General features: G+C 39.6%; 1 protein-coding gene across 7 annotated transcripts; it reads left to right on the forward strand.

Moving 5' to 3' along the window:
* The first annotated feature begins 765 nt into the window (after window positions 1-765).
* Window positions 766-22,461, forward strand: LATS1 (large tumor suppressor kinase 1). 7 transcript variants are annotated; one of them, XM_071435805.1, is made up of 8 exons: window positions 766-974; window positions 4,861-5,366; window positions 7,372-7,522; window positions 9,337-10,865; window positions 15,518-16,100; window positions 16,830-17,012; window positions 17,250-17,356; window positions 18,315-22,461. In XM_071435805.1, the coding sequence occupies exons 2-8, from the start codon at window positions 5,016-5,018 to the stop codon at window positions 18,825-18,827; spliced, it is 3,417 nt and encodes a 1,138-aa protein (XP_071291906.1). In that variant the 5' UTR covers window positions 766-974; window positions 4,861-5,015; the 3' UTR covers window positions 18,828-22,461. The 7 variants fall into 7 exon arrangements, with proteins under 7 accessions (XP_071291906.1, XP_071291942.1, XP_071291949.1 ...); XM_071435841.1 differs by having other exon boundaries at window positions 9,340-10,865; XM_071435848.1 differs by having other exon boundaries at window positions 7,372-7,507.
* Window positions 22,462-24,009: the final 1,548 nt, after the last annotated feature.

Below are 24,009 nucleotides of genomic sequence, written 5' to 3' on the forward strand. Positions count from 1 at the left end.
GTCTGACTTACTAAAATAATTCAAATAGATGTGTTTGCAGGAATTTATTTGGATTGAGCCTGGGTATTGAACCTGAAGGATGGAAAAACCTCTGTATTTGGGCAGGAACAGGTTAGTTATGAGGTGTTACATGGTATTTCCACCATAACCCCTCTAGAGTGTACTTTAATTCACATCGGCGTGGGTGCCCTGGGTGTGCTGTGGCAGGAACAGCTCACCTGATGCACATTCCGTGTGTCTGGAGATGGATGGGGCACTGGGAACAGGGCAGTAGTCCCTGTGCAGGGCAAGGTGTACTGAGTTGCCAACGAGCTCCTTAGAGCAGCTTATTTGAAATTTATTTAAAATGCAAAAAATGGAAATGAAATGGATCACTCCGAGTGCTAACCGGTGGTTTTCCTTTCTGTTGGTATGTAACGAGTCCATTCTTCGGGCATCAGCCGAAACACGAGGCTCAGCGGAGCTTTCTCCTCCCCACCCCCCATAAAAAGAAAATTGGAAAATCAGAAAATGGGAATTTGTCCGTGGTGCCCGGCACTGGCTCAGGAGCAGCCAGCCGTGTCCGGCAGCGCGGGGCCGTGCCGTGCTGTGCCGTGCCGTGCAGTGCTGAGCTGTGCGTGCGGCTGCCCGGCCCGGGCGCGCAGGGGTTACAGGGCGCTGCCGCTCCCCACCGGGGCGGGCGGGAGCCGCCGCTGCTCCATCCGGGAGCGGCAGGAGCCGCGCGAGGCAGGCCGGGATCTGCCCATATCCGGGCGGCTCCGCGGCGGGGACACTGACAAAATGGCGGCGCCGAACTGAGCGGCCCGAGGCGGCGGCGGGCGCTGGCGGAGGGACCGAGCGGGCGCTGCCGGCATCGTCGAGGGGCGGAGGAAGGGCGGAAGGAAGGGAAGGGCCGCGGCCGGTCGGCGCCGCGCGGGCGGGGCCGAGCTCCGAGCGCCCGGGGCGCTGCCGCCGCCGCCGCCTTCTCGCCTCAGGTAGAGTCCGCCGTGCGCGGGGCCGGAGGGGGGTCGGGGCGGTAACGGGGCCGCTCCGGCTCGGCCCGGCGTCCTGGGCCCGCTGCGGGACTCAGCCGTGGCAGGAGCCACCTCAGGTCACGGCCTGGGGCCGGCGAGGCGACAGAAGAGCAGGTGTCGCATCGGGGCCCGTTTGGGATACTCCGCCCGGCCGTGAAACCCTCCTGGCCTGCGTGTCCCGGGAGGCCGGGTCCTGCTGTCCTGCACAGTCCGTGCTGGCCCGAGCAGCGCAGCGGGGCTTTGGCTGCCCTGCAGTTGTTAGCCGTGAAGATCGCTCCGAGGTGCGCCTGAAATGACTCCTGCTGCTCCCGGGAATACGTGTATGTGTACGGAGAGGAGCTGTATCCTGCTAAAGGAGATAGCAGAGCGTAAGAATGGAAGCAAACCGAGCGAATGCACAGTGTTCCTCGTGTTCAGCTGGCCTCTGTTTCTTTCCAGCTCTGGCTTCTCTGCCCATATGTCGTTGTGCTTATGTGCTGATTTCGGGGACCAGTTTTCTCCTCATCCTATGAAAACTTTTAGCATTGGAAATGCATCCTTTGGGAAATTGCTGTTGCAGGTCAATGACTTGTTACCTGAAAGAAGAGCCCGCTTTAGTTGGTCTGAACCAGGTCCCTACAAACTTAATTTTATGACTTGTGAAGTCTCTGTTAGTTTCTTTATCTCTGGCAGTGAAGCATTGTGATCATGTATAAAATAAGCTGTTAGAATAGGTACATGAGGGAGGGTACCTAGATACATCAATATGTGATGTTCACTACTCAGTTGGAAATATGGGCATTGAAAGTATTTTTTTAAGGAATTTTAAAGTTAGATTTAAAAGCTGTGTATTTTTTTCCTCAGAAAATCATGGGAGTCATTGACAGTTGCGTGTTGCCATTCAGAGCATCACAGACTGGTTTGGCTTGGCAGGGACCTTAGAGATAATCCAGTTCCAGCTCCCTGCCACTAGACCAGGTTGTTCCAAGCCTCATCAGGCCTGGCCTTGAACACTTCTGAGCTTTCATTCAAGCTCTTATTTATATAAGTCCAATCTTTTGTGATTATAATGTAAAAAAAACCAAGGTGGGCTTTTTTTTCCCTTACAGTTTGACCTGTAAAAGCAAATACTGTATTCCTATATTTTGAAAAGAGGTGAAACATTATTTTCTTCAACTCCTTTAGGGAAGAGAATTTAATCAGCAAAAACAGCTGCATTAACAAACAGATTATTTAAGGACACAAAACTACAGGAGGGAATAGACATCAGTTCCCATGGATACAGTTGGTGTTTGGTAGTTAGAAGTACAAAGTTGAGATCTGTTTCTTACTCAGCAGTCAACACTCTCTTCCTTTAAAATGTGTGCCAGTGTCTATAAGCAGAAGTGACTTGTGAATTTTGAGATTCATATATAAAGCAAGGTGAGCTGTAGTAATTCCTGTTTTCTGGAGGACTAATTTAATTTGTTTTCTAAGAATTAGACTTAGTTTAACATGTACATGCTGGTACCCATCAGTGCTGCCAAAAGGAACAGCCCACCAAAAAAAACCACCAAAAAAAAGTTATTTATTTGGGTAAGTTCCTTAGCTTGGTTTATGCTGTGTGGCCTTACAAACAGTTAAGCTGTCTGTGGTAAGTGGTGGGAGATAAGTGGACTGGGTGGTTTACACTCCTAAACCTAAACTGCTTCTAAAAATTTAGAGTGCAGCTTTATTTTCCAAGACTGCTGCTGATTTATGATTTTAGTCTTCTGTTAATTTAACCTTGATTTCTCTTAGGGGGTGTTAGATTTACCTATCCCAGCTACCCGAGCTGGTGTAACCATGAAGTGAATACTGCCATACCAGATGAAATTTGTAAAATATGTAGGTGCAAAACCCGTTTTGTCCTGAATTCCAGGCCTTTGGAATTTGTTAAAAACATAAGTTGGGGTATTTTGTCAAGTTCTTACTTCATTTTCTTTGGAAAAAGTATTTTCAATGTGGTCTTAAATACCGCATGTTTGGAAAATTATTTTGAAAGTGGCCAAAATTAAATTACATTTTAATTGCTCTCATGCTGTACTTTCTGCTGATTTCTGGATTTCTTAATACTTTGGGCAAAATTTCACTGTTCATTATTAAAATTCACTCATGTCTGATGATCACTTCCTTACTCAGTGAGCACTGAAGAACTATATGCTATCAGACTGTATTGAACATATAATTACCCAACTACACTCATTTAAGGTTTCAAAGCTATCACAGTGCAAAGAAGGATTGTGAATGCAGTTATACCCCTTAAGATTTAGCAAGTTTCTTAAGAGGAATTCTGTTATTTTTAAAATGGTTCTCCAAGGAGAATGGAATTAAGTGGATATCCCTTAAGTGTTTCTTTTTGCAGTCCTCATTTATGTATTACTTCCCAGCTTTCAGGTTTTATTCATATATGAGTAGCACGAGTATTTAATTCATATAATTTGCATGTGTTCCAGGGAGTTCATTTTCCTATTAACTTGTCATATTCTTCCTCAATTGCTGAATCACTAATTGGTTTGTGACAGTGCAAGTATTGTAGAAATGAAACCTGAATGAAGAAAGAGTGACTTTTTGGTAGACTGTGTAAAATTTGGATTCTTGTTTAATTTATTTAATTTATATCTACAATGAGAAACGCTTAGCAACACAGTAGTAAAGGAGCTGTGTGAGTTGGGCTTCAGCATTTTTGTTGCCTTTGAAGAAAAGACAGAGCAGAAACATTTAGTTTACCTTGCACTCTCTTAGTACCTGATCTTCCTCTGTGAAGCAGTAGAGACTGACAAAGTTTAATTTCATGATACTCTGAAGAGGCAAATGCTCTGCAGTTTCTTCAGTGTTTCACTGTGGTTGCTTTATCCTTTGCCATGCAGTTGCAGTAACAATTAGTGCCCAGCCTGAACACAGAGATTTGAGTTCTCTGCAGACACGGGGCTCTTTCCCTGATGAGTCAGCGCCTTCAAAATGCAAACGTTTTTTATTTGGCTTTTGGCAGAAAATTCTGTTTCCCTTACCAAATGTCATAGCTATGCTCTCAGCGAATTTGATGCTTGAGTTGTTAAACAATTTTACAGTAAAAAAAAAAAGATTAAAATTTTCTTTGTTTCTCTTTCTGCTCTCACTTTCCCTTATGTAAAATAAATTTTAAAATTACTTAACTATTGATGAAGACTGGCTCAAGGAGACTTTAGCTAAGAGACTGTGAAAGCCTCAGAATCTGAACCCTTAAACAGATGCAAGTAGCAGATGATACAAGAAGTCGTAAAGTTGCATGTGATAAGCCAGGCAAATGTGTAGTTTTAACAAATGTGACTGCTAGAGAACGAATAAAATCACTGTAATTACATGCTCTTACTGGTGTACTCCTCACTCCCATCTTTTGCTGGAGCTGGATGTCAGAATCCTTGAACAGCAAGGTTATTTGATCCATATCCTGGCTGACTGGATAGTAGAGTTGGCTCTTCTAGCTACAAAGGTGTTGATGGGGAGAACACAGGTGATAAATGGACACAGGAGAGGGGGGAGGCAAAGAAGCAGTGCTGGCACACACCAGTGGTTCATATCTGCTCTTGCAAGCTTTGTCCACCACACAGAGCTCTTTACTATGACCACATCCTTTGCAATTTAGGACTGTTTAGACTTGAGGCACCTAAAACAATTGTTGTTAACAGACAGTTAAAAACCCAACATGGTTTGTAAATTAGTTTGAGTAAAGACTGCCTGAAGAATTCGCTTAGCATGCTTTTAGCATCTGTGAAGGCAGTGCTGCATGTGAATGTTTCACTGCTCCAGTGCTACATTTTGAATTTTTTTACTGCTCTGTTAAATGTGATTTGTTTTGTTTTGTTAACAGAATAGCAGTTTTGGGTTGTGACAAACTCGAGCACTTCAGGAACCAAGGTTTCACAGCGAAGAGCCCCTGCTTTCGCAAGTTCTGACATCAGCCAGTCTTCCTTGAATTCTGGTGTGTGCGAGTCCTTGGTGGAGGTTGCATATATACATGTTTTCATGAAGAGAAGTGAGAAGCCAGAAGGTTATAGACAAATGAGGCCTAAAACTTTTCCTGCCAGTAATTATACTGGCAGCAGCCAGCAGATGCTACAGGAAATACGAGAGAGCCTCAGGAATTTGCCTAAACCCTCAGATGCTGCTAAAGCTGATCACAGCATGGGCAAAATGTTACCTGAAGATCCTAGACAAGGCCGAAATCCCCCTAAATTTGTAACATATCATAAGGTTTTGCAGGAGATAAGAAACTCACTTCTGCCTTTTGCAAATGAAGCAACCTCAGCTGTCAAAGGAACATCAGAAGTTAATCGACAGATGCTGCAAGATTTGCAAGCTGCTGGCTTTGATGAGGTGAAGTGTTTTATTTTAAGGATTTGGTGTTCTGCTAGCTATAAACTATAAGTGCATGTTGGAGGGGGTGTTGGTCAGGGAATGTTTGAACAGCATGATAAGCAAAAAGCTTCAAAATTTGGTAGGTTTCTGATTGGGACATGAAACTGGTAATAGTGGGGGATGTAAAAGAGGACTAGAAGGATTTAGAGAGGCTTGGCTTTGTATTTTTAAGCATCTTGTCCAGATTGTTCTTATGTGGTAGGTTGTTTTAATTATTTATATAGTTTTAGGCAGAGAGGACTGGACTCTCTAGAACATGGATTTTGCCTCTGATACTCAAAGTAATTTTGGATTGTGCTAAATTAAAATAGGTTGATAAAATACGGCCATTCTAAATTGAAAGGCAATACCAAATATTTTGGAAAATAATCTGAAATGTGGTTTCCAGGAAGGAAAAATGAATACACTTACATCTCCTGTGTTTTTACTGGGACCTGCACATCACATAAATCACACTTGTTTTCATGCCTTCTTTGTAAACCTGGGTACAAAAGCATGTTTAAAAAGAGCTAGCAAACCACTCATCTTGCCAAAGGAAAAAGGCACAGTACCACAACAGGGATTAACTTTTCAGGCGTGTACTGCTTGCAATAGTGACCAGCTCATGAGTTCTGCTGTCTGTGATGCTTTGATATTTACAGAGATCTACCTCTGACACAAGTGAGCTTCTCCAAAACTACCAACTGGCTTTTCTTCAGCTGCATCCCAGTGTCAAGTGCTGATAGTGGCTTTTCATGTTCCTTTCACAGTCCAGACTGTGTGTCAGGAAGAATGGAAGGATTTTATAACGATAAATTATTTTTGTAATCATTTGCTCCAGCTCTGTGATTCATTGCTGAGGTTGAGGAAGTTTTGTTGCTGTTGTTGTGTGCGATTTTGGGGCAAGGAGGGGTGTGCGTTTGTTTTTTCAAAGTCGATTGGTTCTCAGCTCCATTTTTACAGATTTGAACCTGCAGCTGGTTTTGCAGACTGAAGGTTGTGGTATGTGGCTGGACAATAAATTAGAAAGGTATCTTTAAGTTGGTATTTTTGTCAGATCCTTTGTATCTTGAAGCCTTTTGCTTCTACCCTTTGTTCTTGGATACAACTGCAAATTCCCATGACACTTGTGATTATATGGGGCTTTTTTCAGGCACAGTGCCAGCATAAGCCCTTTCTGCCATGTGTTAACCTACAGTTGTATTGCCACAATAGCCCATATGGCACTGATCCACATATGTCCCTAGGAACAGATACAGCTGAGGTAGGGAAGCATTTGTCTTGGTCGAGAAGTTTCAAAATGTATTGAATTTTTTTTTTTCCAAATGAAATATTAACACACATTCTTGTTATTTCCCCCCACCTCTCAGGTAGTAGGTAGCATTAAGGGGTGAAGTGGAACAGATAGATATCAGTAAGTGTCAGGTGTGTGTATACAGATATACATATATATAATAATAATCAGGGTAGGTTGCTAGTCATTGCATTTGGGGTTTTTTATCCTAAATATCTTACAGAAAATCGCTTTTGCTTACTATAGTTCAAGTTAAATCCTTATATGACATTAAGACATTGACTACTTCATATCACATAGGTGACCAAATTGTTGACCTGAAAATGTTATGTGTGCTTTTTGTAATGTCAGCTGGTCCATAAAGATTGCAACAACTTTACTGTATAGGCTTTTTTATTATAAAGTCCTTTTTTAAGGGTTGTATGACCACACTGTTCTATCAAGATGACATGATTTACATCAGACTGCAGTGCTTCAACTGGTTAACTTTTCTTCTGAATATCCAGATTGCACTACTATTTCAGGTGATCTCTTCTGGAAAAGACATTTTAAAAGTAGTTTTAAAACAATTGAAAGAAATCGATACTTTGTAAAATTACTTAGGTGCAATTAGCGGAGGATATTTGGCTAAATAACCATGATTTTTGGTATTTCTTGTAAATAATTTTTTGTGTATAATTTTCTCTTTAGGATATGGTTATACAAGCTCTTAGACAAACTAACAACCGTAGTATAGAGGCTGCCATTGAATTTATAAGTAAAATGAGCTACCAGGATCCTCGTCGGGAACAGATGGTTGCAGCAGCAGCAAGACCTGTAAATGCAGGTATGAAACCACCAGGTAGGTGTATCCATGGTGACTCAGTTACTCACTGAGTGTATTCTTATAGGTGAAACATGGAACGGAGTAAATTTTGCCTTCATGTGCCCACAGTAGAACAGAAATGCTGAGATACAGGTTTTTTTGCCTTTAAAAACAGCATTTTACATATCTGATGTAATCCTTCTGAGAGATAGGTCCGTTTGACTTGAGTTTCTTAAGCATGGTTTTATTACTGCATGGTTTTATTACTGTGCATAAACATTTTATACAAGGAATGGTATTCAGATCGCATTCTGGTAATTTCTGTTACCTTCCTGATGTGGTGCCTGTGTTTTGTTTTGTGTCAGGCACCACTTAGAAATAAGTGCATGAGCATTGAATTCTTCTTTACTATATTCTTTACACACTCCTGCATTCTTTACACACATATGCATTCTGTATGTGTATTTTTGTGTATGTATTTGTCTGTGTGTGTATTTATATATCATATAACTATGGTATTTGTGTTTCAGGATGCCTCTCTGCTTAATTTCCTGCTTGGTTCCAGCTTTTGTTTCTATAGTTTTTAAGGCAGGCTCCATGTTTTTAGAGATGTTAGAGGAGGGACTGTATCTTTACTAGCAGACTCAGAATTTTGCCACTTGCTATTATTGCTTTCTGAACAGATGCTAGCACATTTTTCAGATTACTTGATGCGTTTTTAGTAGCATACACCTAAAAAAAGAGCAACTTAAAGATGCAGCAGAAATACTGAACTTTTATTAGACTAAAGTTGGGTGCTGAGCTGCTAGCACTGCAGTTAGATTTTAAATCAACAATATAGATAGGAGGAAAAATTAGTCAGGAGTTGCAAAGAACAGCGTCATTTTCCTTTAGTCTGTTAAGCAGGATTAGTTGGTGCTTGTATGAAGTTCATAGGTAAATTCCACCATTTAGACATAGTTTTCATTGTTACCTGCAAAAATATAGTAATTAACATGTTCTTTAAGTGAGGACAGGGTGATTTTCAGCAATTAAAGTACTGCATGTGTTTACACATATTTTAGTGTTAACATTATAAAAACCACAGTAAGACGGCCTGCACCATCAGTTCCTTGTATATTTTGTTTATATGATGCAAAATAGCATTTGCAAAGTAAATATATAGCGGGGTTTTGCTCTGTAAATTTTGCATTCATACAGTTTTAATTTTTGCCTCTATCTACAACGCTTTTACTCAAAAAGATCCAACTTTTAAAATTAAAGTACTTAGTCAGATTCTGTCTTATGGGAATATAACAAGTCTGAATGATCTGTGTGCATATAAGGGTGCAAGCCTTGATTTTACAGCATTCAGTTAAATTTAATTTAAGAACACTAAGTGTTTTGCAAATGTTAATTGGAAAGGATAGCAACATAACATATTTTTCCATGCTATTACTTCTTATTGCATTTGTGCTGAACATTCTGAGAGTTTCTTGTACACATGATTAAAAATACATTGTGTGACTAATAATTTTGCACGTCACCATTTTTTTCAATTAAATGTTACATTTTTACTGAAGCAAAATACATTTTCAGAAAAGTGATTTCTGAAAAATCACTTTCTGGTATTATAGGTTTATAGTTTCAATGTGGGGTTTTTTTTCCCTCTTATATGTACACTGAGCATATTAGCATGCAGTGCTGTATATTACTAGAAAAAGTTTTCGTATGAAGTATAGTGGATTATATTGTGTCAGAGAATTCAAGTCCTGTTTCTGTGGTAATTAACACAGAAGAACAAAATATTCAAAGCAGTCAATAGGAATAATTTCTAATAATGTAAATGCTGTGTTTTCTTCTTGTGGAAGCAGGGGCTGTGCAGCAGTCAGTGAACCGCAAGCAGAGCTGGAAGGGTTCTAAGGAGTCCCTGGTTCCTCAGCGGCACGGCCCTTCCCTGGCAGAGGGTGTGGTTTATCGCTCGGAAAGTCCCAGCTCGCAGCCTGATGTAGGAAGGCCGTTATCTGGATCTGGCATTGCAGCATTTGCTCAGGCTCATCCTGCCAATGGACAAAGAGTGAATCCCCCACCTCTACCGCAGATAAGGAGTGTCACACCTCCTCCTCCACCTCCTCGGGGGCAGACACCCCCTCCAAGGGGAACTACTCCTCCACCTCCTTCCTGGGAGCCAAATTCTCAAACGAAGCGTTACTCTGGAAACATGGAGTATGTGATCTCCCGTATTTCTCCAGTGCCACCAGGAGCATGGCAGGATGGTTATCCACCTCCACCTATGAATCCTCCTCCTATGAATTCATCCGCACAGGGGCAGAGAGGCATGAGTGCTGTCCCCATTGGCAGGCAGCCAATAATCATGCAGAGTTCTGCCAACAGCAAATTTAGTTTTCCCTCAGGAAGAGCTGGAATGCAAAATGGCAATTGTCAGGCAGAATTCGTAGTTCACCAGAATGTGGTGTCTGGAAATTCGGTGAGTCGCCAGCCACCCCCATATCCAATGAATCCAACCAACAGGCAGAGTCCCACAGCACTACAGATGCAGGCAGGAGGATCTGCTCCTCCTTCAGCGTACACCAATGGGAATATTCCTCAGGCAATAATGGTGCCAAACAGGAACAGTCACAACCTGGAACTTTACAACACCAATGTGGCTGGAATACCTGCATCCTGGTCACAGCCTTCCCCCGTGCAGCCGCAGTCGTCGCCGGGCAATGGGCACGACATGCCTGCGTGGCAGCCCAGTATTCCCGTGCGCTCCAACTCCTTCAACAACCATCACGGCAGCAGGCAGAGTCACTCGGGCAGCTCCCAGCCTTCGGCCACCACAGTGACAGCCATAACGCCTGCTCCCATTCAGCAGCCAGTGAAAAGCATGCGAGTGTTGAAACCAGAGCTACAGACTGCCCTGGCACCCACTCACCCTTCCTGGATGCCGCAGCCCGTGCAAACCGTTCAGACCATTCCCTTCTCTGACAGCCCCTCCACCAATATGGCAGTTATGCTTCCTGTGGCGGAGGCTCCAAATTACCAGGGTCCCCCACCACCTTACCCCAAACACTTGTTACATCAGAACCCTTCTGTCAATCTATATGAGGCAGGACCCAAGCTCAACAAGGAGGAGCCACCTCCTTTATCCAGGGAGGATGAGAATGAAAAGAATTACGAATGTGTTGATTCAACAGATAAAGAAAAGAAACAAATTACAACCTCACCTGTTCCTGTTAGAAAAAACAAGAAAGATGAAGAAAGAAGAGAGTCTCGCATTCAGAGTTATTCCCCTCAAGCCTTTAAATTCTTCATGGAGCAGCATGTGGAGAATATACTCAAGTCACACCAGCAACGTTTGCACCGGAAAAAACAGTTAGAGAATGAAATGATGCGGGTAAACTCCTTCTTCTTTCTAAATCTATGACTAAACTCTTCTTCTATTACTTTTATAAGAAATGTCTTAATTGTAGAATTAAATAGTACAGATAAGTAGAAGATTTAGAGCTGTGGTATTGAAATCTATTTTTAATCTTTGTATTTGAGATGTGGCAAGTTTCTTCCATGTCTTGTTTATGTATTTAATTTTCTTAGAAATTGATTTTTAAGAAAGTTGTTTTGGATATCTAAAGCTAATTTGTATGGCCTACGTACAGTAAGGTAGCAGAAGCAAAACAATTGTTACATGAACTGAGATGTAGCTACATGGCTCATAGCTTTTTGTTACGGGTTCTACTTAATCCTGATTTTTGAGTTAGAGGCAATATTTTAATGATTTTAAAAAATATTTTTGTTTTTTTAAACTAAGTACTGAAGGTACAAGCAAACTGAGGACAAGTTGCAGGCTGCCTAGAGCTTTTATATAGACATGCAAACAGTAATATTATTTACATTCTGAAGTTTGTTACCAGTAGGGATAGTTTTTTAAAGTTAAAAAAAAAAAAGAAAACATTCAAAGGTTAGTTGGGGCTTTTGTAGAATGAAAGAGATTGTATCTTTTGTCTAATGATTTTGTAATCTGCACTGTAAATGTATCTGTTTTTCACATGTGTCTGTTTTATAATTATGCCCTTCAAGAGCAATTGAAGGGCGTAATTATAAAACAAATACATGTGAAATCAACTTTTTTGTGCCTGCATGGAGTCAGTGATCTATTTCTAGTGTTTCAGTGTTCTGTTAAACCAAATCAAAAGGGTAAAAACTGGAGCTGACAAACATATGTCATTTCAAAAGAGAAAACAGTGAGAAGTAGTGAAACTAAGATTTGCAGAAAGATGAAATTGAGATGAGTCACACAAATATATTTCTTAACGGTTGTAGTTGAAAGTTTCACATAAGTATGATGTTCTTTTTTATTTATTCTATGAGAGTATGTATTTGGCTTATACCACTTTCTTGACATGCTGTTTTTTAAATCTGTTTTTTCTTATTCTTTGAAAATTCTTACTGTAAGCTGTAGTCTTTTGTGTTTGCTTAATCACGAATATGTAAATGTTAGCAAGATTTCATCCTGGAACTCTTACTAGATCTTTATTCTTAGTCTTCTCTCTTTCCTTTTTCACTTCACTAACAGCTGATTTAAACTGTTAAGGTGTGGGAAGTTTTCCTGAACTCTGTAGCCTCCATCCCTGTGTAGACAAGTAAGATTCTGAAGCAACAGTGTTTCTTAAGAATAGCATGATCCCTTTTTAGAGGGCTTTGCATGCAACCCTGCATCAAAATTAAGCATGAATTTATTTTGGCTATTTTTGAGTACTTAAATGTAAGATTATAATTAATGTTGATTTGCAAACTTCACTTTCCCTTCTTACTGTGTTGTGTTTTGTAGTATCTCAGAATAAGTATTACTTATATAAAAGCACTGATATAACTTTTCTTGATATTTTTCTTGTGCTTTTAAAGCACCTTAGTAGGAGTATTTTATAATATTTATAATATTAATGCTAGAGTTTTAATAGTTTATGCTGGATTTAAAGCTGGGATGCTTATTTACAGGGCGGAGGTTGGAACATGGGTTATTGTGCTGCTGCAGACCTCTCCTTTTTCATAAGCATACAGGAGAGGAATGCCACAAGAATAAAGTGTGTTTTGGGCCTTCATGAGAAGGAGAACGGGAAATTATTTATTTTCAGAAAGTTTTAAGAAGATTAAGCAAGTATTGAATCCCTTCTTTTCTGCCCTTTGAATTTTGAAAGAAAAAAACCTCAGAATGCACCTGTGAAAATACCAGATGCTGTATTTCTAGCATACGTGACATATTTCTATGGTGTCAGGTCTCCTAGGAGTTTAGTGGTCTCAAAAGTGTTTAATTTAGATGTGTGAGTTTGGCCAAGAGTTACAATAGGTGTCTTTCCTGCAAACAGAAGCTTAAGTCATCCTTTAAGGCACAGCAAGATGAGAAGGAAGCAGAATGAGAGCAAACTGTGTGATGATAGAGAGCCAGTCAGGAAAGTTTTGGTGTCTGGCATCTTGAAATAATTTGAGGTACACGTGCAGAAAGGTTTGTGCAGCTGACAGTTTGTTAATTTTTGGTAAATGCTGAAGCTGAGGAGTGTTCTAGGGAAAATACAGCAATTCAGAGAGAAAGTTTGTAATTAACATTTGTTTTAGTGGATGACAGGGAAAAATGAAGGTGGGTTGAGGGAAGAGATGACAAATTGCAGTACTTGGGTTACTTTTTTTTACTATAAAATGGTTCAGATGCAAGAGCTAGAGAGCAGGTAGAAGAAAGCAAAGCTTTCCAAAACCAGGGTTTTGGAGACTCTTTGCATGTCTTGCAGTGATTAATCATTGTATAGAGTCTCACTCCTAGGGGGTTGTTGGCATCCAGGTTTTATTCTTTGCCAGCTTTGTCAGTGATGGGTGGGGTTCAGTTTGTGTCAAGTGGGTCTGTACTGAGATGAGCTTTAGGATTCAGATGGGCCTTAAGAAGGTGACCCACCATTGTCTGAACTTTACCAGGCTCAGGTCTTCAGCTGTCTTCTTGATGTTTGTAAGTCTTAAAAAAATCCTTCCTTCTGTGTTGAAGTGTGCCTTAAGCCTGTTCTTTCGTGGAAAACTTCAGATGTTTCTGTCTTGGAAGACAGTACGCAGATGTTCCTGCAATAAGACAATTTTTTGATTCAAAACATGTAGTTGAACCCATTACCCACACCAGTCATAAAACTGCAGCTAACCAGTCCTAACTACTGCCTATCTGATGTCTACAAAAAATTTTGTCTTAAATTTGAGACAGCCTTCCCCATTTCAATCCTACCAAATTTGTATAACTTGTGAAATTCATTTGGGTAGACGAGCATATTGTATGCATTTTCCTAATTGCATCTCCTTTGGATCCATTTTTGCTATGATGCCTGTAAGAAGTTTTATGTTTTCTAACAGTATTTTCTTTAATAGGTGGCATATAGTAACTTGTGAAAACATTTTTAAGATACTGAATGATATCTAATTGAATTTTTTTGCCTTTTTTGTCAGTCGCATCTATTATATTTTGTTTCAAGTTATGTTGGAAGTCAGGCAATGCCAAAGTCGTCTATTAACATACAGTCTGTGCAGGCCTAGACTAGTTACTTAGTCCTATTGATGGTTCTGAATACAGCTATGCAGACAGTATCTCACATATTTGAAGCTTTAAAGAGATGGAAACAGCAAGATTTGGTATCAAGAATCGCTAAGATGTTACAGTAAGAAAAGCTTTTAGACTAGTGCTTGAGTACAGTTGAAATGTTTGCAGGGGTTCAGTGTGGCCATGTTTGAGTTTATGATCAACATGTCCATGAAAAAATAAGGAAGTATGCTATATGTTGAACTTGGAAATCATTGGTGTGGGATGGTGATTTCAAGCCAAGTAGGCAGATAAAATAATTGGGATGCTGTGAGAAAGGTAGCATATAGTAATGTGAGAATGCTGTCAGAAAACAAAAGAAGGAATGAACGTCAGGCTACGTGGCAATAGTGTCACAGAGAAAAAATATAAAAAAATTGAAGACAGGTTCTATTCTCATTGAAACAAAGAAGGATTATTCTGATTCCAGGCCCTGAAATTTGCCAAGAAGAATGGCACCAAAATTAATGGGACTTTTAAGGGAGTGGAAAACAGCAAAAATATACTGGGAGGGCACGCAGGTTGGAGTACAATGAGAGTGATCAATGTGGTTCTTGTAGATAAGGGTTTCCACACTGTAGGTGATGAGTTGTGTGTGGTCTGTGAGTGTTTCAGCTGTCAGAATGTTGGTGGCATTGGCTGGAACACCAGGGATGTTCAGTGAAGATAGGGATATGTACGCAGATAGGAGCCAAGAAAAGATCCTGTTGGGAGGAGTGAGCCACTCCAGGAGGTGCTTTGCTCAGCTGGTTCCTAGGCAGAGTGGAGAGCAGGGGTGAGAGTGTGAGTGAAGCCCTGCTAGAAAGGGGTGTGTTGTGTGATAAGAGGGAACATCAATTGGTCAAGGTGTGTGGCAGAGGTGTGGGCAAGCAGTAGGAAGCAGTGCCAGTAGGATCTGTTTTGGGTAGCTACACGTGGAAGTGAGAGAGAGAGTGTGAGAGGGAGTGCATACTCCCTCCTGCAGCTGAAATTCTAGAGCATGGTCAGGAAGTTCAGTGACTTCTGCTCCAGTTAGTCTGCCTTTCCCATGGCAGCTCCTTAGCCCTCAGCAACTTACAGCTCCCAGACATGTCTTGGCTTTCTTTAACCCTGTAAAGATAATCAGGGAGGCAGCTGATGCACACTGTTATTCAGATAATATTATTTGCAGTGGTTTTTATCAGTAATTTGTAAATTACCATTCTTAAGAATGTAGTAGTCCCTTCTCTAGAACCTGCATTTTACTGTTGAAAATAATCACATTTCAGTTTTTTATCACTCCTATGTGTTTTCATAGAATCCTAATGTGTAAATTAAAACAAAACCAAATCCCTTTAAGTATTATTTCTTGTGCTGTGTATAAGTATTTGGTTTGCTTTGCCTAAGCCTTGTAATTAATTATGAGAAGATCACCAAGAGTTAAGAGTACTGTTCACTCTTCAGATTTAACTCTGTTTGCTGCACAGGTTGGATTGTCACCAGAAGCCCGGGATCAAATGAGGAAAATGTTGTGTCAGAAAGAGTCAAATTACATTCGGCTAAGAAGAGCTAAAATGGACAAGTCAATGTTTGTAAAAATTAAAACCCTGGGAGTTGGTGCGTTTGGAGAAGTTTGCCTGGCAAGAAAGGTGGATACTAATGCTCTATATGCAACAAAGACTCTGAGGAAAAAAGATGTCTTGCTTAGAAATCAAGTTGCTCATGTTAAAGCTGAGCGGGATATCCTTGCAGAAGCTGATAACGAATGGGTAGTTCGCCTGTACTATTCATTCCAAGATAAGGACAATTTGTACTTTGTAATGGACTACATTCCAGGAGGTGATATGATGAGTCTCCTAATTAGAATGGGTGTCTTCCCAGAAAATCTGGCACGGTTCTACACAGCAGAACTGACGTGTGCAGTTGAGAGTGTTCATAAAATGGGCTTCATCCACAGAGATATTAAACCTGACAATATCTTGATAGACCGTGATGGTCATATCAAACTGACTGACTTCGGGCTCTGTACTGGTTTTCGGTGGACCCATGACTCAAAGTACTACCAGAGTGGTAAGAGAGATACAAGTATTCTTTACAAGGAATTAAATGATAAATGATAAATGATAAATTATAAATGAGTAGAAAGATGACTGTGCTGTTTCCTTTATGAGAAGGTTTAAGTAGGCTTTTCAAAATCCTATTTGATAATTTGAAACAACAGCTAAAGGAAAAGGTGGAGTGAAAGAGAAGTCACAGTTTTGAGAGTGGTAAAATACAGATTATGTGATAACTTTTTTTTAGTTTCCAAAAATAAAAACATACCTTCAAAAACAAGGTTTAAATTACTTCTGATTAGTTTTTCTCAAAATGTTATGTATCTTAGCCCAGACTGTTACACAGTCTCTGGTGAGAAGATAAAGATTTAAAATCTGATTTTTTTTTTTTGGTGATTTAAATGTTAGAGGTTTATGTTTACACAAACGTTAAAACAATATACCGCTTATACACTCAATGTGGTGATGCTAAGAAAAATCTGAAAAGTATTGAGATTGGTATTTTCTTATAGTTACGTCAAAAATTTGCTTAAAAAAAATTGTGTCCTCAGATGTTGGTATTTTATATCCTAAACAAAAATCAACATCTTGATGTTGATTTCTGTTTTAACTCTCAGGTTCAGTATTGAAATTGTAACTGATTCTGTCATGTAACACAGAATGTTAATGGATAAAGCAAATTTCATATTAGGTAAGAACTAAAGTAGCCATGCTCAGTTTTGGCATCCTTGTCACTCCCTGGCAGGTGATCACGCCCGTCAGGACAGTATGGATTTCAGCAGTGAGTGGGGTGACCCGGCCAACTGCAGGTGTGGGGATCGGCTGAAGCCGCTGGAGCGCAGGGCTGCGCGGCAGCACCAGCGCTGCCTGGCCCACTCCCTGGTGGGCACTCCCAACTACATTGCACCTGAAGTGCTGTTACGGACAGGTAATGAACGTGCTGTTGTACTGCAGTCTCACTGCAAAGTGACTGGTACTCAGGCGTCCTGCTTCACTTCTCCCACACTCCCCCTCCTCCCCAGGGTGCGATACTTTAACAAAAAAATAAGTATTTGTTAATATGGAAACCTTAAGTATTGAATTCTCTTGTGAACTTTTTTGTTCTTAGAAATTTGAGATTAAAACTGTACAAAGGCTTGACTACCTTATTTGAACTTTATTTCAGGTTACACACAGTTGTGTGACTGGTGGAGTGTTGGAGTAATTCTCTTTGAGATGCTAGTGGGGCAACCTCCATTCCTGGCACAGACGCCACTGGAAACACAAATGAAGGTAACTTTAAAAACCTGGTATTAACAGTCTGAAAAAGGCTTGAAACTTACATAGTCATACTAATTTGTAGTGAAAAGAAAGGTGATGTTTGAGGGCACTGCCTCTCCAAGCATGTTATAAACTGAAGATTTTAAACTTTGTTATTGTGGAAGTGCACTTGATTTATAAAGAAACTTCTAGAATCACATTTGTAACTTATCTGGTCATACAGTAAACATGCCAACTAAAAATTACATCTCATCTCAGTCTTTCACTGTTTGTATCTGTTCTAGTTGTTGTTCCCCTTCCCTCTTCCAGTATTTATGTGTTCTTTTCTCACCTCTTCCATGCTTGTTTGCCGGCAGAGGATTTCCTTTAGTGATGTACCTGCAGGTGCTTAGCATGGGAGGGTGGAGGAGCAGCAGATGATTGCCTGCTCAGGGCTACTGACAGCTCAGAGCCTATGATTCTTTCCTTCCTGAGCCCCTACTGTTTCAGAGAAAGCATCAATGCAGTCTTCTGCTGATGTCATTTTTTGCAAAATTGCATTCAGGTGGCTCAAATGTAGGCAGTGTTGATTTTTTTTTTTTTAATTTGAAATCTCTTAGGCTTTACAGTACATCAAATAACTCAAAACTCATCTGCCTCATCTTTTTAGGATTGTAAGCCATGTGCCTAATCTCAGGTCCCAGGTGCTGGATTTTATGGTATCTTTGTTGGTTTATAGCTGTGTCTTCCATGCCAGACTCTAGTTTAGATTTGGAATGTGAATAAACTTTGCCTGCATTTTGCCAGATTTCCAGACAAAATATTCCTTGTCTTTCTGAAAGAGCAGCTTCATGTTTTCCCCTCTACTGTGAAAAACCTTAGACATATTGAATTATTTCTTTGTGGTCTTTTGTTTTGTTTTGTTGTTTTAATGTATTTTTCCTTTTTTTTTTTTAATTATAATTAAATAACACATCTTTTTGCTTTTAAGGTTATCAACTGGCAAACTGCACTTCATATTCCACCTCAGGCTAAATTGACTCCCGAGGCCTCCGACCTCATTATTAAACTCTGCCGAGGGCCAGAAGATCGTTTGGGCAAAAACGGTGCAGATGAAATAAAAGCTCATCCATTTTTCAAAACAATTGATTTTTCCAGCGATCTACGGCGACAGTCTGCTTTCTACATTCCCAAAATTGCTCACCCTACAGACACATCAAACTTTGATCCGGTTGATCCAGATAAATTGTGGAGTGATGATGATAAGGAGGGCAACAGAAATGATACCCTCAATGGGTGGTACAAAAACGGAAAACATCCTGAACACGCTTTTTATGAGTTCACCTTCCGAAGGTTTTTTGATGACAATGGCTACCCATACAACAATCCAAAGCCCATTGAGTATGAGTATAGTAGTTCCCAAAACTCAGAACAGCAGTCAGATGATGATGATGATGAACAGGCAAGTAGAGGAGTTCAGAGTCGTGATCTAGTTTATGTTTAGTAGAGCAATAAAGGTCAAAAATGAAATAATCAATTCTGCAGCTTTAGATTTTGAAAAGTCTCTTCCTTTAAGAGAACTGAAAGAAGATTGCTAGGGTAAATATGTGCACTCTTCTTTTTAAATGCTAAAAAAATTATTTCTTCACTTTCCCTCTCTGTACATTTTGTTTCCCCTAGAATACAGGGAAATGCTTCTTGAGAATTAATTTATTCCAGTGATGTTAATTGTTTAATTTAGAAGAGATTTGATGTTAGGTTAAAACAAAAATCACTTGAATATTGTTATTGGTCCTCTGTACTCTAAGTACTCAAAATAGGAAATAGTGATTTTTTCCCTAAGATGCCTGGTATCTATTTATACATATAGTGAATAATTTTAGAGAACAAATCTGTGCTTCAGAATTTTTAATCAGTTTTTCCATGCATTGACCAAATATAAAACCTACTTTACACTAATAATGTTCTCTGATACATTTCTGAAGAGAAAAAAAAAAGGCTGCTGTACCCTCACTTCTCACTGTATTTAGCCTTATTATTCACAATGTTGGAAAAAAATCCACCTATCTGGTGAAATGTTTCCAGCTGCTGTGGGAGTGGCCTTGTTCTCAGCTTTGAAACAAGAAAGTGTCAGTCTTGGCTACAGTATGATTGTAAGATGATAAAACATTAGAACTAGTATTTTATTAAATAGTAATTGGATTTGATATTAGTAACACTGTAGCATGTGACTGGTACTCTCAAAGCAGGACTGCTCGCTTAGAAAGAACTTGATTGTCTCTTGTCATCAGTTCTCCTATAGATGTAAGAGGAAAAGAAGCCTTAGAAACAACACTTTGTGAAATCCAGTTCAATTTTCTGACTACAGCCAAACTGTAAAATGTGTACAGTGCTGCTTTAGTTGGAATTTTTAGTTTGAAAAATAAATTTTAGAGTAGTATCTTTATGATAAATTTGAGATAGTAATGGGAAAATATTCTAAATTATGACTTTTGAGACTTCTTGTGGAGACCATTTGCCTTGGCTGGAACAGTTTGCTCCTGGTTACACAGGCACTGAGGAGAAGGGCTGTGCACAGGTCTGTCTGAGCTGGCAGTACAGTTTCAATGCTCTGTCTTTCACAGCCTGGATCAGAACAGAATTAGGAGCTGACTGCTGTGCCTGCTGCCTTCTGCATTAGTTTCCATAATTTCCAGCAGTAGATGCTCAGGTATCTCCTAGGGTCTCATGGAGGGTACTGAGCCTGTTGAGGTTATGTAGAGCAGGATGGGAGCATCACTCTGAGCAGCTTCACTGAGACAAGACCAGGAGTTAAGTATTGAAAGGCAGAAAGAATTACGGTTTTGCCACTATCCTTCTTTTTCCTAAAATAAACGCAGTGGTAAAAAAAAGAATGCACTATTTTTAGTAAACTTAATGCCTTCTGAAACATTTCTTCTTCATTGGAATTCCAATGGATAATCTAATAACATGCATGTAAGCATTACTGCTTTCCTAAATTATTATTTGTGCCATTGCACTGGCATTGCAACTATCTAAACATCATGAAACTGGTGTTCATAGCTGTTCTTGCAGCCAACATCAGTTACCAGTTTACTTTTCTCACCAGGCTGGTTTGTTTGCATATGGCCATTTGTTGTCTTTCTGTGCTCCAGTCCAGTGTCTCTGTTTGTGCCAGTGCAACTGTCTCTAGTGCTGTCCTAAATACTGATCTCTGAAGAAAGTGCTTGTTGGTTGTCATTTGGAGTTTCCTTTCTTGTGAGTGGGTTGTCATTTGAGCGATCCAGCTTCTGGTGTGGTCCAAAAATGATTTTTATTGACATAACTGAGGGAACTGCAGCAGGTTGGCAGTGAGGAAGCTTCTTAAACGTACTTTGGCACAGAAGAAAATGTTTGTGGAAGTTCACCCCTCTGCTCTGAAGTGTTTATAATGGTTAGAAGACGGTTATGAGAAGTTGTTTTCTCAAACAAGTAGTTAGTTAGTTGCTTACTATAATGAAAATGAGTTTGCAGCTTAATAAAACAATTCCTGCTCTGCCTTTCTCACAGCTGTTGAAATAGAGTAGCTTTTAAGATTAATTTCATTTAGCTTAATTATTGTAAAATGGCTGCAGTGCATAACTACTCCATTTTATATATTATGTAAAAAAGATGGCTTTTCATGTAAATAAACTTTAAAGATTATCCTCCTTCATAGTAAGTATCCCAGTAAAACTGGTCTACTTGTCTTGGAGCAAAGTATAATATATTGCTGGTTAAAGGTAATTTAATCAAGCCTGCGTCACCATTTTTGAAGTGTGCAGAGAAAATAATGTCAATTCATTAAATTGACTCTTAAAATTGCTTTTTCATCTGAGTATATCTCTCCTCTGCCTGCACTATACTATGGTGTATTCCTGTTTAATACTATTACTGATCCTAGGCAATTTAAAAATAATTCTAAAAAACAATAAATAAGTGTCCTGTAAAGGCACCATTGGTCTAAAAAGAAAAACCAATTGCTTTTATTAAAGGAAATCATTGATTCTTTTAAGGACATGTGCAAGTACTGAAATCTTAAATACTCTTTTGCCTTTTTTAAACAAATATGGGAAGTGCTCACAACTTTAGAATTTGGTAGATGCTTCTGGCATTTTCTAATATTGTGGTAGAAGTTGTAATGTTCCTTGTTTGAATTTCACCACCTATATGCTGCAGTATTATGTATTTCCTTGCAAAAAGTGCAGTTCATTACAGTCCATGTTCTCCTCTGAGAAAGTTAGTTACACACGAATGTTGTCACAACTCTCCAGCACACTCTGCCTTACCCATGTTTTGAAACTTGACGTTTCATGCGTAGATTCAGAGTCTGTTGAGATTCTTCATAGTTGCTGCTTAAAACATGGGTGTTTCACTGGTGACCTACAATGGGGATTGGTTTGTACAGGCAGTAGAGAAGAGAGGCTCCTAGCCAGCAGCTGTGGATTTCTGCAGTAAGTTTTAGTTCAGGTTACCTTTACTTTGTAAAGCATGAAAACAAGTTTCTCTTTTATGTGCCCTTGTATACATATTAATTGTATTTATAAAATGTTCTATAATCCTAGAACTTGTACTGTAAATACTATTTGATATTCAGTGGCATTCTATCCTTGGGCAGGCCCTCTTGCTGTATCTTTTCTATCCTCCATTTTTAATAGAATCTATAGAATTTATGGCTAGAAAGTCTCTTTGAGACTGATGTATCTTCCGCTGTTGCAAAAGCTGTGAGTGGGAATGATTTATTTAGACTCCTTTTAATATTATTCAGCTGATAGGCAGTGCAGTGGGTGGGTTCTTAGGTTATGCTGCTGTCACTGAAGATACTATTAGGCTTTTGTTTCAGATGTTGTGGGTGTTTCAGATCAGACCTTTAAATGTGTTTGCTTTATTTCAGCCAAAGCAAAAAAGATAATGAATTGGGTCAATGTCATAGTAAAATGTTTTGAATGCCTTAAGATGGTCATGATAAGGCACTATTCAAGTTTACTGATTTATATATATATATCTATAGATATATATAGACATACTCTGTGTGTATATGTGTATATAATGTCCTTTTTGTATTATAAGGCTGTCAGTTCCTTTGGATTCTCCTATTAAATACATAGACCATCCCACAATTCTTCTTAAGCGGATCATTCATTTATTCTCTGCCTAGCTGGTAAACGTAACAATTTCACATTATCTCATGGCCATAGTAAGTTATTCACCATTTTTTTGAGTATTCTTTACTTGTCTCAACCATGACCTGGGCATCCCCTTTTGCCAGGTCTCTGCATTCCTGCAATCCAGCTATATGTGTGTGCCATATGATCTCTGAATGCCCATTGGCACTTTTGGGTCTTAGGGGCATATGGGATGCTGGCTTGGACCATGATCTCCAAGGCTCCTGATGTTCATATGAAAGGAATGTGCATCTTTGCTGACTTTTCCAGTAGGTACACTGGAGCATGCATCCACTTCATCCAGCAGTGCCAGGTTTCCAGTTTGTCAGTGCCCAGCAGTTGAGCAGTGGAGAATTCCTTGTCCCTGCTGACTGCACACACAGCATGCGTGTTTGACCTGGAGATGGGATGTGAGTGGGTGGTTGCACTGACACCTTCTTAAAAGTTATTTTAGAATAAGAGAAGGAATTCCAGCTCTCATGAGCAGCCTGACTGAATTATCAGCTACTGGTAGTCGGTGACATTCCTGAGTTATTGAAATTGTTCCTGTTTTCTCAGAATTGGTGTCTGTAGTGTAACACTTGATGGAAAAATAAACCCCACACTGGATCTTTATAAGAAGTGAAAATCACATTGTTATTTTGGCTATTCAGACATGAAATATAAAAATTATTGCCCAATTGCATTTATTTTTCTTTCCTCCTTCACATCCCTCCTCTACAAGTCCCGTTCATGCTGCAGCAGCTCTTCTGTTTAACAATAAAATGGCACAAGTGTAAGAGCAGGAATGCTATTGTACTTGGATGTCACCTCCTGTTTGTAACCTGTTCTCAAAAGGATACATGTTGATGTTCAAGAGTTCAACTTGTTGGTGTTCCTTCCTTGTCGTCTGCTGCCTCTTTCATCAAAATAAGTAAATCTTATTAATTACTATTATTATTAATATTTTTATTATTTATTATTCATACATTATGTACTGTGAAGCTGTTCCTTAAGAGGGCAATGTATCACAGCTTTCATCTGTATTTGTCTTTGTGAAAATCCATGCACATCTCAAAATGCTAAAGCAGAAACTAATGTGTTATTGGAGAGACAGTTATATCCTAATCCTTCCACGCTTGGGGAGGAGGTTGTGGAAGTACAGCACCATTCTTTATTCATTAGCCCACCTTAAAAGGGGAGAAAAGAAATTTCTCCAGCTATCATCAAGTGGTGTGATACACTTAAAATTTTAGAAACTCAGCAGCTTTCTGTGTCTTTACAGCTGAAGCAATGTAGGAATGGTTGTTTTAAACATAGACATTTGTTAAAGGGATAGACTAAAACTGCCAGTTTAAGAATGGGTAGAAATAGAATAACAAGACGAGTAAGAATGGATGTGATACACTTAATTAAAGGATGATATACTGCTGTGGGGGTTTGGAGTTCACCTGAAGGACTATCATAAACCTCCTGCCTTGTGCCCAACCTTTAGATCCTATTTGTTGCTAAGCAGCTGAGTCT

Source organism: Agelaius tricolor, unplaced genomic scaffold (assembly GCF_023055355.1).
Source record: "Agelaius tricolor isolate 1412-34295 unplaced genomic scaffold, bAgeTri1.0.p SCAF_1, whole genome shotgun sequence".
Classification (NCBI taxonomy): domain Eukaryota; kingdom Metazoa; phylum Chordata; class Aves; order Passeriformes; family Icteridae; genus Agelaius; species Agelaius tricolor.